Raw genomic sequence first — 13,856 nt, 5'->3', positions numbered from 1 at the left:
CACATACTGAACGATGGCAAGACTTTCTGAATCCTAATGGCTGATTCTAATCTTAGCCATTTACAGTACTAATAAATGTGGGAGTGTCATAATTTTTTCTTCACAAGAAAACTGCATTTCTAAAAATTATATTTACGTATTCAGTTCTGTGTGTTTAGTTACATTACCTCCATCTCTCAATATTGTTCAAAAATAAAGATCCGATGTCTGCTCGGTTAAAATATGTTTAAAGGGACAAAAGTTTTCATTGGGAGTCCTACGTTTTCATGTACATACACTATATGGACAGTATTGGGACATGCTGTCACTGTGATCAGAGGATCGCTGGTTTGATCAAGCTGCTAGCCATCGCCAGCCGGGGCCCAGAGAGAGCGCAATTGGCCTTGTTCTCTCTAGGGTGGGTAGATGTTGCTCTCCCCCTCATCCCACTAGTACGGCACTGGCCATCACTGGCGTCTGCTAGCCGAGTATACAACGCTTCCCTTGGAAGCTTGCCTGGTGATCGGTAGTATCGCAGGCAGTTAAAAGAGGTGTGGCTGGCTGCACATGTGTCAGAGGGGCGTGTTTTGATCTTGCCCTTACTGGTGTCAGGGCATTGCACTTGAGGGGGGGGGGGGGGTATGTATGGGTTGGGTAGGTGAAAAGTATTTGGACATAGCTCTTAATAACTGAATTAATAATTGAATTCAGGTGTTTTATTAAGTCTGTAAATGCTGAATTTCAGTTGGTGAAATTTTCTTTCTCCTAGATATTCCACCATCAGCTGTGATGGGTAGTAATGAAAAGTGGAACTGTTTAACTCAGCCTTGAAGTACTAGACTACATAAAGTTACAGAGCAGGGTCAGGGCTGAGCTCAGAGCACAGTGCAGAAAAGTCTCCAATGCTCTGCTGACTCAATCCTGCTGTGAGAGCTGCAAAGGGGGGGCTGCAGCTTTTGTCCATACAGTATAATATACTATATATATTATATGTATGGCCATATATATTTGTAGTGGCCTTTCACTCTTTACCTAATGTGTGTCTGTTTGTGCAATTGTATGTATTCCTACTGTAACTGCAATTTCTTTCAGGACCAAATAAGTACTGCTTAGCTTCTATGTGACTATTTATCTTTGCATTCAGAGCACTTAAGCAGAAACATGAAGATTACAATGCTTTTAAGACAATAAAAAGTCTTTTTTTAAATGTTTTATTTTGGAGATATAATATATGAGGTATACGATGTCTTCAGTCAGATGTGCCCAAACCTTTCACTAGTACTGCACTACCCACTAGCCCACTGACCCATATGCTGTATATGTATTACTACAAAAAGTAACTACCCTTCATAATGCAATCCTGAGATGTTGTGTGTGTTGTCGTGTGAGTGGTGTGTGTGGTTAGCGTGCCTATTTCTACATGCTGCAGCTCAGGGATGTCGTTCATCAGGGCCGTGTAGTAGAAGCGCAGTCCCTTATGGGCAGCCAGCAGGAGGCGACAGAGAGAGCGGTGCCACGTATGAGCTCTCTGCAGGCAGTTCTCCGAAGGCACGTAAAAACTGCCCTGTGTGCATACAAAAACACACAAACACATACACACACACACACACACACACACACACACACTGTTAGCAGAGCAGAGAGGCTGTAGGTCACATTTTTACTGTCCCCTGTTAAAGTTCTGCCCTGTCATTTGCGTCAGAACAGAAGCCGGTTTTCATAAAACGCTGAACAAACCTGGGTCTTCTCAGGTTAAACACACACACTGCACACACCTTTACTGAACAGGCTGGTTGGTGAAACACACAACCCTAAAGATTTAGATGGAAAAGCATAAACACCAACCTGGCGCAGCAATGTCCGCGTGGAGGCACAGAGCATTTTTAACAGTAGGAGGCTTTTGCGGTCATGTGGAATTATCAAGACATCCCATGAAGACCTATGTCTTACTGAACACATGTAAACATCTGGATATTTATAATGATCCAATCAGAACTAATTCTGTCTCCTTACCCTCTCTGAGTAAATGGCTGCTCATTGGTTTTAGTTGATGTTAGTTAGATGGTAACAACTCTAATTCAACTCAACATCTAATTTCTTAATAAGCTCTTTCTGGATTGAAGGTGGTATGTTAGCGCAGAGAAACCACTAAAATGTGCAGCGGGTCCTTCAGAACTAGGGTTGGGAACCACTACTTTAGCTAGTTAGTCAGATGTTAACTACATATTTGCCAGTGTTGAGTCAAGAGCGTCCGTTTTTAGGTTTATCACTAGGTTTATCAGTGTTCATTTAACAATAACAGCCATGTAATAACCTATGTTATCAGATGTTAACTACTCTGGTGTTTTTTAGATGTTAGCTACTCTAGCTGGTGTTCGCTAGATGTTACTAAAGCTGATGTTAGGTAGATGTTAACTACTGATGTTTATATTATCTAGTTGTTATTCAGGGTGATTTTAGCTAAATATTACTCTAGTTAATGTTCACTAGATGTTAACTACTGAGGCTTATTTTAAATAGTTGTTAACTATTGTAGCTGATGTTAACTAGATGATAACCTCTCTCGCCAATGTCAGTTAAACGTTAACTACTCTCTGATGTTAGCTAGATGTTATTACTAAATATTGTACTATCTAGTTAGTAAGTGCTCTAGGTGATGTTAGATATTCCTCAAGTTGATGTTAGCTAGATGTTAACAACTGCGGATAATATTATCTAGTTGTTAACTACACTAGCTGATGTTAGCCAGATGATAACCTTTCTAGCCAATGTCTGTTAAAAGTTAACTATCTAGCTGGTAACTATCTAGCTGGTAAATCTAACTATCTAGCTGGTAACTACTCTATGTGATGTTAGCTAGATATTGCTCTGAATGATGTTAGCTAGATGTTATTTCCTCCAGTTATTAACAACTCTAGCTGACATTCAGCAGATCTAGAAACAGTGGAAGTATTTTTTCTCTCACGAATCAACATGTAGGCACATCGCCCACTGAGGAGAAAAGATCTTGTGCAGAAGTCCAGTGTCCATATCAGCATTGCAATAACAACACATAGGGATGCTCTCTCTGTTATTTAAAGCAGTGTAAACCAGTAATCCCTTAATCACTCAGCAGAGCACCAATGCAGTAACATCAAATACAGCTAAATGTCAGGGGAATGCAGTGGTCCTTTGGGTAGACCACAGTCATTAGTTAAACAAATGCAGACATTTGTAACAGCTCTCTCTCTCTCTCTCTCTCTCTCTCTCTCTCTCTCGTCTGAACTGTTAGGTAACTGATCTCGTGGATGCGGCAGGGGCTCTGACACTGCAGCTGTGTGTGTGTGAGTTGAGTTGGGTCTGGAGCTGGATAATTATGTGAAGATCAAACGCAGAGGAAAGCTCTAAACTCAGCAAGAGCGCAGCTATAAAACACACGAGTGTGAGGACGTGGCGCTCGCTTGTGGAGGAGTGTGACCTCTAGACGTCCCAGTGGCAGGAACTACACTCACAGGTACGCAGTCTCAGTGGAAACATTCGCACACACAAACACACACACACAAGCTGGTCTACACACTGTGTGTGTTTCATTTTCAGTTGTAGATACTGACGTTTCTTTAACCCCTTAAATGCAGCTGTTGCAGTTTGGGAATGAGGTTGATTACACCTTGCATTAACAAGCCATGTCATCTGACCAAAAAAAGCCATGTACAAACCCACACGGATCACAAAATTGCTCTATAATAAATGTGGCAAGTATCTGTCACTGTACTGTGAACAGCGAAATGTGTCCTCTGCATTTGTCCAATCTGTGGTAGTGAACACACACACACACAAATACACTAGTGAACTAGGGCCAGTGAGCACACACACCCAAAGCGATGGGCAGCCAACTCCAGCGCCCGGGGAGCAGAGAGGGTGAAGGGCCTTGCTCAAGGACCCAAAAGTGGCAGCTTGCCGAGCCCGGGTATCGGACCCACAACCCTGTTATCAATAGCCCGGAGCCTCCACTGCCCCACTGAGAGAATGTGATTCTCTCAGTTTCTCCTCTTCTCCAGCAGGGGGTGCTTTTCTCATGAGTATTTTGCTGCAAATATGAATAATCTAATGTATTCAAATTCTTACCGTAAACAGAAATGGAGATTCATCAGACCAGGCTATGCTGCTCCAGTCTTCAACTGCCCACCACTTTAATTGATGTTGTTATTGTAACTGTAAAGTTCTTGTAGCTGATGTTAGCTAGATGTTAACTACACTAGCTGATGTTAGCTACATGATAACCTCTCTAGCACATGTCAGTTAGAAATGAACAACTTTGGCTGATGTTCGCTAGGTCTAAAAACAGTGAAATTGTGTTTCTCTCACAAACCAACATGTTGGCACATCCCTCACTGAGGAGAACGTTCTACACAAGACATTGTATAGAAGATGGAAGTTCAGAGTCCATATCAGCATTGCAATAACAATACATAACAATACATCGGACATCTATGTGCCAGAAGGGGAGATTCATCAGACCAGGCTACATTTCTCAGCTCTTTAGCTGCCAGTTTTGGGGAGCCTGTGCACACTGCAGCCTCAGCTTTCTGTTCTCGACTGAAAGGAGTGGATCCTCATCCACGGATAAGATTGATCCCTGCACAGACTCTTACTAAAACCACTTCTTCTACCTAACTAATCATACTGAGGTCTTCTCTACAAGGTCTTCTTCCCCCTGATCAGACTTCTAACATACATGTAAGCATGTCTATGTAATATTAGACTCACTTCTATTTCTTTAGTAGTTTGTCATGCAGTATTTTATGCTTTTATGCTGTTATTTATTTTATTATTCAGTATTGACCAGAGCAGAATGGGTTCCCCTTTTGAGTCTTGGTTTCTCTCAAGGTTAATTTTTCCTATCACTGTCTCTACTGGTTTGCTCGCCTGGGGATCGGACCTGGGTCTCTGTAAAGCTGCTTTGTGGCAACATCTGTTGTTAAACGTGTTATAAAAAACAAACCTGAACTTGAATCTGTCATGGTCCCCATTCTGAAGGTTCATGTGAACATCATCGGAATGCAGGCCCATATCTATATGATTTTGAGCTACATGTAATTCCTGATTTTAAAAGTTAAGTTATTGTTTATTAGCTGTATATATATATATATATATATATATATATATATATATATATATATAAAAAAGAAAGACCTAAGCAGACCTTTTTCACACACACACACACAAACATGCACCTACTGTGTGTGCATGCGTGTGCATGTCTGAGCTTCAGAACATGTGTGTGTTGTGTAATTTGTCTGTAAAGCAGTAAAAAAGCAGAATGCTCTCTCATCATAACTGAGACAGCTCGGTAATTGCCAGCTCTAACAGAATTCTGAACAGCTGCATGCATAGCCACTGTCAAAAACCTGAACTTCTACACGGCAATACTTTACACACACACACATACACACACACTCACAGTGAACCATGTACACCAAGCAGATACACAGCGTGTTAAATGTAAAACACTGCAGTAACCTTTTGAATAAACTGTGCTGAGCTGAATGAGGTGTTTTACCAGAGAATTTTAGTTTCAGATCAGATTCTATACGATACTGTCCAGCTTTGGTCAACTTGTGCCCACTGCATCCTCAGCCAGAGCCAGCCCAAAATATACTTGAATTATGCTGCTGCTTAGGGCCCCAAGGCCACCAGGGGGCCCCCAAGAGCACCAAGATATCATGATAAAAATATGTATTTCAGAAATAACATTGAAATAATAAAAGAAAATGGTACTTCACCGGTAAAAGTGATTTTATATTAATTAATTTTTATATTGGCACACCAATACTAGTTTAATCAATTCCTGCTGGTGGCGGCTGCCACTGTTGCGCAAATGCAGATATGCTCCGCTTGGGCAGTAAATAAAGGCCCGGGCGCTTTAGCGTATGGAACAATATCTCTCTCTAGGCAAATTGCTCTTAGACCTTAGGCCTTCCACTTCCTTTATGTATTTTGTTTTTTTCTGACCCAGGGAGAAAGGGAATTGCGCAACATGCAGAGGTATGAGTTAGGGGACCTGTCGATAATAGGTGCCTTTCTCACACTTCTGCACATCTGTTCAAACATTAAAAACAAAAGAAATTAAACTGATTAACTTGTTTACTGTAAATGCAGCGTCTTGTCTGCTGATGTCACTGAACACGTGTACACCCCTCTGTATGTAAAAGTGAAAATTAATTAGAACATTGTTGTGAGTTTTGTATCCCTGTAAGGTTAAAAACAATAGCCAGAATGACACCGGTATGATGTGATCTAATTACAAATAATGCTAATGATAGTGGGTGCGTTACACACACAGTGTAGCCTATGGGATGATAAAGCATCTGGTCCTGAGGTGGTGGTATGAGGGGGCTCCAAATGAAAATCTGCTTAGGGCCCCATTAAAGCTTGGGCCGGACCTGTCCTTGGCTTTCTGTTCTTAGCTGACAGAAGCGGAATATTACATGGTCCTCTGCTGCTGTAGCACATCTCCCTCAAGGTTGTTCAATTAGACATGCCTTTCTAAAACTTTGCTGTACTTAAAACTCCACTTGTAAGTTTTAACAGAGTATATTATGTTTTGATTGATATGGGAAAATGTACTTTAAACAATTTGTTTTCATTCTAAGAACTTCCCCATCCTCCAGCCTTTGGTCTTCATCAATTTCACCACCTAACAGCGAACACTGAACATTGGAATCATATAAATGATCGTCAGTAAATTTTTATACCTTATTGTGGCTGACAATAACAGTTCCTCTTAACAACTCTTGAAAAGTGGTGCTGGTGAAGAACCACTTCTGGTTCTTCATCATGTAAGAATGCACAACACATCAAACCTTAAGGCTGTTGGGCTATAACAGCAGAAGACCACGCTGAAATCCTCTCTGGTTTCCCAAGACCAAAAACAATTATTTTGTACTGTAATGTACACTATATGTGAAGAAGTTTTACAAAGGTTTTAAAAAATCAATGGTTTCAATGGTTCTCCACAAAAACAAAAAAAAAACAAAAAAAAAACAAATATATATATATATATATATATATATATATATATATAATTTCTAGAGATGCATTTCTGTAGCATCTCTATTAAGTCTCCATTTTCTTTGTTTTTCACTTTTTGACGATTTAGCAAAAAATGTATTTACATTGAAAGTTAAGTTTTGTTCAAATAGTGATGACTTACTGATCCGGTATTACTGGGACTCAAACTCTTAATCACAACACAGATACCTAGACTACTGCTTCACTGTTGAACACTTTAAGTCATTCAGATTTTTGTGTTGTTGTTCACATCATATGTGTCTCTAATAATAGCAAACCTTATTTTCAGTGAACTTTAACTGAACCTTTACTTGAATGAACTTACTTTTCTAAGCCAAAACAAACACTGTTCAGTTCAATAACTTCAGGTGTTTCGGGGTAGCACAGCTGTCTGTACATTAGCCCCATAATCATGAGTTCAAGTCCTAGTAATGACAGACCTGTACTGTTACTCTGCTGCTCAGCTTTTCAAAAGCTAATAACGTTTGAGGTTTGGAGGAGCGTGGATCCTGAAAATGAAACATTATTGTTGGATTTGTGAAGCCCTCCAATGGAATTCAGTCAGGATGTTAGCACTTAGCACATTCTACATTAAACACAGACATATGAAACTTGCGAAACACCTTCCATGTTGGAATTGAGGTGTGTAAAAGACATTAACATGCATTTTAGCTTGTATGCAGCTGTTTTACAGTGACTCTTTAATAAATCAAGGATGACCAGAAACCTGGGTTAGTAGACGATGGCAGTGTTGTTCTAAATGAGGCAGCAGGTCCTCATTACTGTTTTCAGTGTTCCTAGAGTTAATAAGAAAGGTAGTGGAGTGGCTTGTCTGTATAAAAACAGGTCATGCTGTAAACAATCTCTTTGAGATTTCTCCACGTCAATGCCAGTTCTTGCCATTACACCCAAAGAAAATAAATGGTCGAGATCAATTAGTTTCAAGACATGCATGGAGTCCAAATTTTGCTTCATCAGGTGTGCACTGGAGCTATACGAGGCCAACATTGCTGGCGAACACTAGAAGTCAGTGGTCACTCGAACCATTTTTGAAATTTCTGGCCTATACTCTTCTCTTAAATCACGCCCAGCTCTTCTTTAAGTCAGTGGTTTGGTTTACAGGCACACTTTGTAAGATGTTTATGGCTTACTGTGGCCTGAAAATAAACAAAACTTCACAGTGTGGCTAAAGGCCAGGGACAGCTATTTTATTTTTATAGTTCTCACTAAGTCACAGTGTGCCCTAAACCTCACTGACAGGTTTGTGGACCCTAAAGAAGAGCTGGATATGGTTTAAGCAAGTTGAGTAAAGTGTATGAGCATGTATTTACAGAAAGGATTTGAGTGACTATGATGCCTAGTGTTAGCAAAGTTAGCCTCATAGCTTCGGTGCTAAACTAAAGAAGAAGAATTTGGACATTAAGCACGTCTTGGCTAAACAACTATATCTGGGGTAAGGGACAAATTGTGGATTTTTTTTTTTTTTTTGCAAATTCATTCCTTACAGGGCTTGCAATCTGCTCTAATGCTGGGAATATATCATCTTCCCTGGCATCACCCAGGTCTTCCTGAAGAATCCAGTAAAGTACTAAAATTCTATCAGATTTATAAGATGTGCTAATCACCAGTGACTTTAACATTCACTCTGGTAAGGCCCTGAATACTCTTATTAATAAATTTATTATGTTATCCACCATTGTAGACCTTGCTCAGCATAAATCAGGCTCTATACACAAACTTGGTCATACTTTAGACTTGAGGCAAACACGATGTGGGAATTTGAGATCACGACTGTATCTTAACAGCGTTATGTCTAAAACAGTTAGCAAGTGATATTTTACTGATATTTTACTGACAATTTTCTCTAACCATTGACTTTCTCCTTTAACTGAGCCTATTTGACACATGTGTAGCAAAACTCACTAAAAATTTAAATACATTCACATCACTGGCCCATCACTGGCTATGAGTAGATAAAGCCAACATGGTGCTTCTAGTATGTACTCACAGCAGTCAGATGACCACAGCTTGGAGCTTCTAGGTATACATAGGATTTTAGCTATCTTATGACACACTTAGTTCACCGTCCATCATCACATTTATAAAAATCAATAACCACATAATGATGGTGAGTTCAGCTTGTGTTTTCAAATTCCTTTTCTCCACAATTGATAGGCTGGTTAAACATTCTCCCTAAGCTCCAACAAAACGCTGCAATGTTGTTGTGAAGAGTCTGCTGATTCTTTGGCAGTACAATGCTTTCCATTAGAGACAGCATAGCTATCAACCAAACTCTCCACAGTGGGGCAAGAAGTACTATATCAGCTTCACATTAATTAATTATTAAACACTATAACTATAACTATAGTCATGTCCTGTCTGAACACTACTAACTGCACTTTTCATTCTCCACCTGTACATCTTTCAAACAAGTCATTGACTTACTCTCCAGGGATGTCCTTGGCATTATTAATCAGTCACTTCAACCAGCTATTTAACCACCTGCTTCCAGGAAAATGTTCTGAAAATACGTGGTGGCTTACCCTCCTAGTGGCCTTACCCTACTAGTGTCCTTCCCCTCCCAGTGTCAGGAGCATTGCTAGTGCTAAGGGTGGTTAATTGGCAGTACCATTTATTAAGCCTTAGACTTAATTAGGCTGGTAATTATTGGTTTAAAGTGACATGGCTACTGTATGGCTACTGTATCCAACGTTTGCTTAATTTTTTACTTTGAAATGGAACAGAAGGAAAATTGAGACTTGACTCTGAGGGGTCTCGAAACATCTTCAGATATTGTTTGACAGGCAGGCACATGGGTTTTCGGTACACTGAGCTGTGTGTGAAGTTATTATTATTATTAGTGTGTGCAAAAGTACTGCAGAGCTTCTTGGGAGGTGGTGTAACTGGTGGACATCTGCTCCTGATGGCAGAGTTCACACTGATTTCTCTCAGCAGGGTGAAACTGGCAGATACACACTTCTAACATATCACATAATCATGAGCGAGTTGCCTAAATCTGCACAACAAGCACAAAAGAAGGTTAGAACAGGACTGTTTTTCCTTCAGTTTCTAAGTTCAGAGACTAAGACTGTTTTTAAGTTCAGCCATAACTCTTCACTTGCTTCCTGTAGCTGCTGCAAAACCCTGACGCTGGCGTACAAAGCCAGGAATGGACTAGCCTATTCGTATTTGATAGCAGTGGTCAAAAGCTGATCAGTACCAAGAGCTATTTGAGCTCCAAGTAGCTTGACCCGCCATCCTTAAAGATCCATGGAAGGCAAGCATCCAGGCTTTTTTCTGTCCTGCACCGAAGTGGTGGAATGAACTTCCCCTGGGTGTCTAAAGAGATGCTTGTTGTCTTTAAATGCCGACTAAAGACCCACCTTATCCAAGAGTATAGTGTAGTGTATGTTGAGTATTGTGGTCTCTATACTGACTTTTGTATTTAGTAGTGTCTAAGCTTAGAGGGATCATTTGAATCCTAGTCTATACAAACTAGCTATTTTCTGAGTAAACAGTGAAGCCCTTTTGTAAGTCGCTCTGGATAAGATTGTCTGCTAAATCCCTTAAATGTAAAAAGTTTTACGGTAAAGAGTGAAATGTTATACAATACTTTATCATCTCAGCATGTGTGTAATTGGACCTGTTTACTCTGTAAGAAAAAAAGATATAAAAGTGTCTGCATAGACCTTTTTTTTTTGACTAACTTGGTTTATTGGTATATTCACTGGTATAATGAAGTGATCTGTGTTTTGTGATCATATTCGGTAGTTCACAGTATTTTGTGTTAGTCTGTGTTGCTCAAATGGTCAGATCTGTTCTGTTAAACTGATCAGCCATAACATTAATACCACCTGCCTTATATTGACAGATCTGACCATTTGAGACATGGACCATCCTGTGGTATCTGGCACCAAGACGTTAGCAGCAGATCCTGTAAGTCTTGTAAGCGGTGATAGGCGTCATAGTTTGGCTCTTGTCAAAGTGGCTTAGATCCTTATGCTTGCCCTTAAGCTTCCTGCTTTTAATACATCAACATCTTCAAGACTGTTCAACCGCTGCCTAATATACCCACCCTTTGACAGATGGCTCTGTAGATGAACATAATCAATGTTTTTAAACATAAATGACCGCTGCTAATGTTATGGCTGATGGTGTATTGGTCTCCTAGTTTAAATGCACACTAAGGAAGCAAACCTCAGATAGCAAACATGTCTTGGCTGAGTGATTAAATTTGGGGTAAAAGGAGAAAAAGTGTAAATCTGAAGTTTAAGAAACTGCTGAAATATCAGTGAAAGGTACACTTAGCAGGTCTTAATGACCAAGCGATTCTATTTCCAGCTCTAAAACTTTACTATCGTCCCACAATTTCTTATGGTTACCTTCTGTCAGCAACGAAAACACACTACCTGTGTATAAAATCAGTTAAGAAAGGATCTGGCATCCTTTGTTAATGCCCTCTGTGTTAATAAGGAAAAAGAAGGCCGTCAAATTTTATTTTCCGCATATTTCAGCTGAAGAGGTCTTAAAGGCAGCGGGACAGGTTCAGAGACAGGAGGAGATTACGCATCATCAAGAAGTAAAAGTGCTGAACAGGGTCTTACAACTCTCTTTTAGATAAAACACACACACATCTGCATCCTGTATGTGTGTGTAGCAATAAGAAAAGTGAGAGATTGTGTATGTTAGGGAGAGTCATAAAGTAGCATTAAATGAAGAAAAGCTGCTTAATTTGGTTCACTTTTAGTGTTCCCTGCTCTAATCAAAAACAGATCATAAGCAAAACAGCATGTGTTTGAGCACTGGTGTGCTGGTAAACCAAAACCTGGTATCTCAATTTTCCTGTTTTTCACTTTTTGACACAATAAGCCCTGTTTTAGTGGTCTTTAGGTGAGCCGTGCCCCTGTGCAGCTTGATTTAGGGCGTCAGTGTGTCTTTGCTATCGTAATGACCAGAAGAGTTGGCCTTGCATGGCTCGAACCGGGAAAAACACATGTACTAAGTCTCTTAATTAATCATGGGAGTGTTTTGGGCCTAACATGCAGCAATAAACCAATCAGCGTGTCTCTCGCCATTCCCTTTAAGAGCCAGGTGCGGTCTCACTTTGGCGGATTTCAATGGTGCAAAGCGGGGGTGTACGCGTGTTGGGTGCTGACCTGTCACTGCCAAGATAGCGATGAACGTCTGACCGTTGATCTCTGCCGAGGTTGTTTTCACTCAGTGGTGCACCTGAGTTTTCCAAGGCCAAGTAAGCAATACTTCAGAAATGTACCTGAACAAACCTCATTTCGAGACCACCAGGCCCAGCGGCACAAGCACTGTTGCTATTTTAACAACGCAGACTGAAGGCGTAGGAATAGTGTGTTGGCAGGGAGTAAGATAGCAATGAGCATCGCAACACCTTGCGCAGGGTGTAAGATAGGGCCCAATGTGTTTTTTACATAGTTTCAAATGGACCAATAGAAATGCTTCGCTCACAGTTAAGAAGGTGTTTTGCAAGGTTCAGGGTTCTTCCATGACATTAACCATGTGTAGTGTTTCAAACACGGGTATGCTGGTCAACCAGCACCAGACTAGCAAAAAAACAGCATATCTCCAAAACTTCCTAACTTCCAATGGAAGTCAATGTAAAAAGATTGTATTCCAAGTCATTTTGGAGCATTTCTACTGGTCCTTTTGAAACTATGTGAAGAACGACTGATAGATTCACAGGTTACAGATAAACTGAATCCAGCATTCGTGCTTTCAACAGAAATACTGTTCTGTGTGACAAAATCAATTATGTGCCGTGTTATGAGCATCAGCTCCTGCTGCAAGAAAGAAGATTTAACTCTCTAAAGAGTCCCAGTTTTAAACAGGCAGATTAAGTGGACAATGCAGCGCTGAAATCCCATCCCTGATTTGATGTGGACCATCATAAAAAAGTGTGCTCCCACCAGCGTTCACTAAAGACTCATTTATACACTCTTTTAATGAACATGAACAACAATGGCACCAAGACGTGAGCAGGAGACCCTTTAAGGCCTGTAAGCTGTGAGGTGGGGCCTCAATGGATTGCATCAATGAGCCTCAGATGTCAATAACCCTGTCTTCGGTTCACCGGGCATCTTTTCTTGGAGCACTTTTGGTGGGTACTGACCACTGTATACCAGGAAAACCCACCACAAGACCTGCCTGATGTTTGGGAGATGCTCTGACCTAGTCGTCTAGGATCACAGTTTGGTTCTTGTCAAAGTGGCTCAGATTCTTATGCTTGCCCATTTTCTTGCTTTTAAGGACGGACTGTTCACTCGCTGCCTAAAATATCCACCCCCTGACAGATGCCACTGTAGATGAAGAAAATCAATGTCTTTCACTTCACCATTATGGCTAATGTAATAGCTGATGGTGGTGTTAATGTTATGGCTGATTGGTGTAGGTGTTTATTCTAAGAAGAAAAAAGTGAATACTCTATCCACGATTATATAAGTATATTAAGTGTGTGTGTTCTTCTTCTTCTGAAGAGAAATGTTTAATTAAAAAGTACAGTTAGTGGAACGAGCGAGAGAGAGAGAGAGAGAGAGAGAGTGTGAGAGGAGCAGGCAGTGATAGTGTGTACGTGAGTGAGTGAGAGATTGAGAGAGAGAGAGAGAGAGAGAGAGAGATGAAGAGTTGCATGCTCTCTGGGTATCTCCTGCAGGTCTGAGCTTGTTAAGGCCGAGCTCGTTACTGTGATCAAACACACGCACCCCCCGCCCCCCATCCCCTTACACCCCTCCCCCCTACCAGGCTAAACGCTGCGCTTATTAAAGCACCCTGCAGGGGGGGTGTTAACACAGGAACCACAC

General features: G+C 40.7%; 1 protein-coding gene across 1 annotated transcript in view; it reads right to left on the bottom strand.

The window, feature by feature from the left end:
- Window positions 1-13,856, bottom strand: part of fam135b (family with sequence similarity 135 member B) — a 103,052-nt gene that overhangs the window by 21,729 nt on the left and 67,467 nt on the right. The window contains exon 8 of the mRNA XM_072674283.1: window positions 1,390-1,543. Within this exon, the coding sequence (XP_072530384.1) occupies window positions 1,390-1,543 (154 nt within the window). The remainder of the gene's footprint in view (window positions 1-1,389; window positions 1,544-13,856) is intronic.

The sequence above is a fragment of the Salminus brasiliensis genome, chromosome 2 (genome assembly GCF_030463535.1).
Source record: "Salminus brasiliensis chromosome 2, fSalBra1.hap2, whole genome shotgun sequence".
In the NCBI taxonomy this organism is placed as follows: Eukaryota; Metazoa; Chordata; class Actinopteri; order Characiformes; family Bryconidae; genus Salminus; species Salminus brasiliensis.
This window is presented reverse-complemented; position numbering and strand designations above follow the sequence as displayed.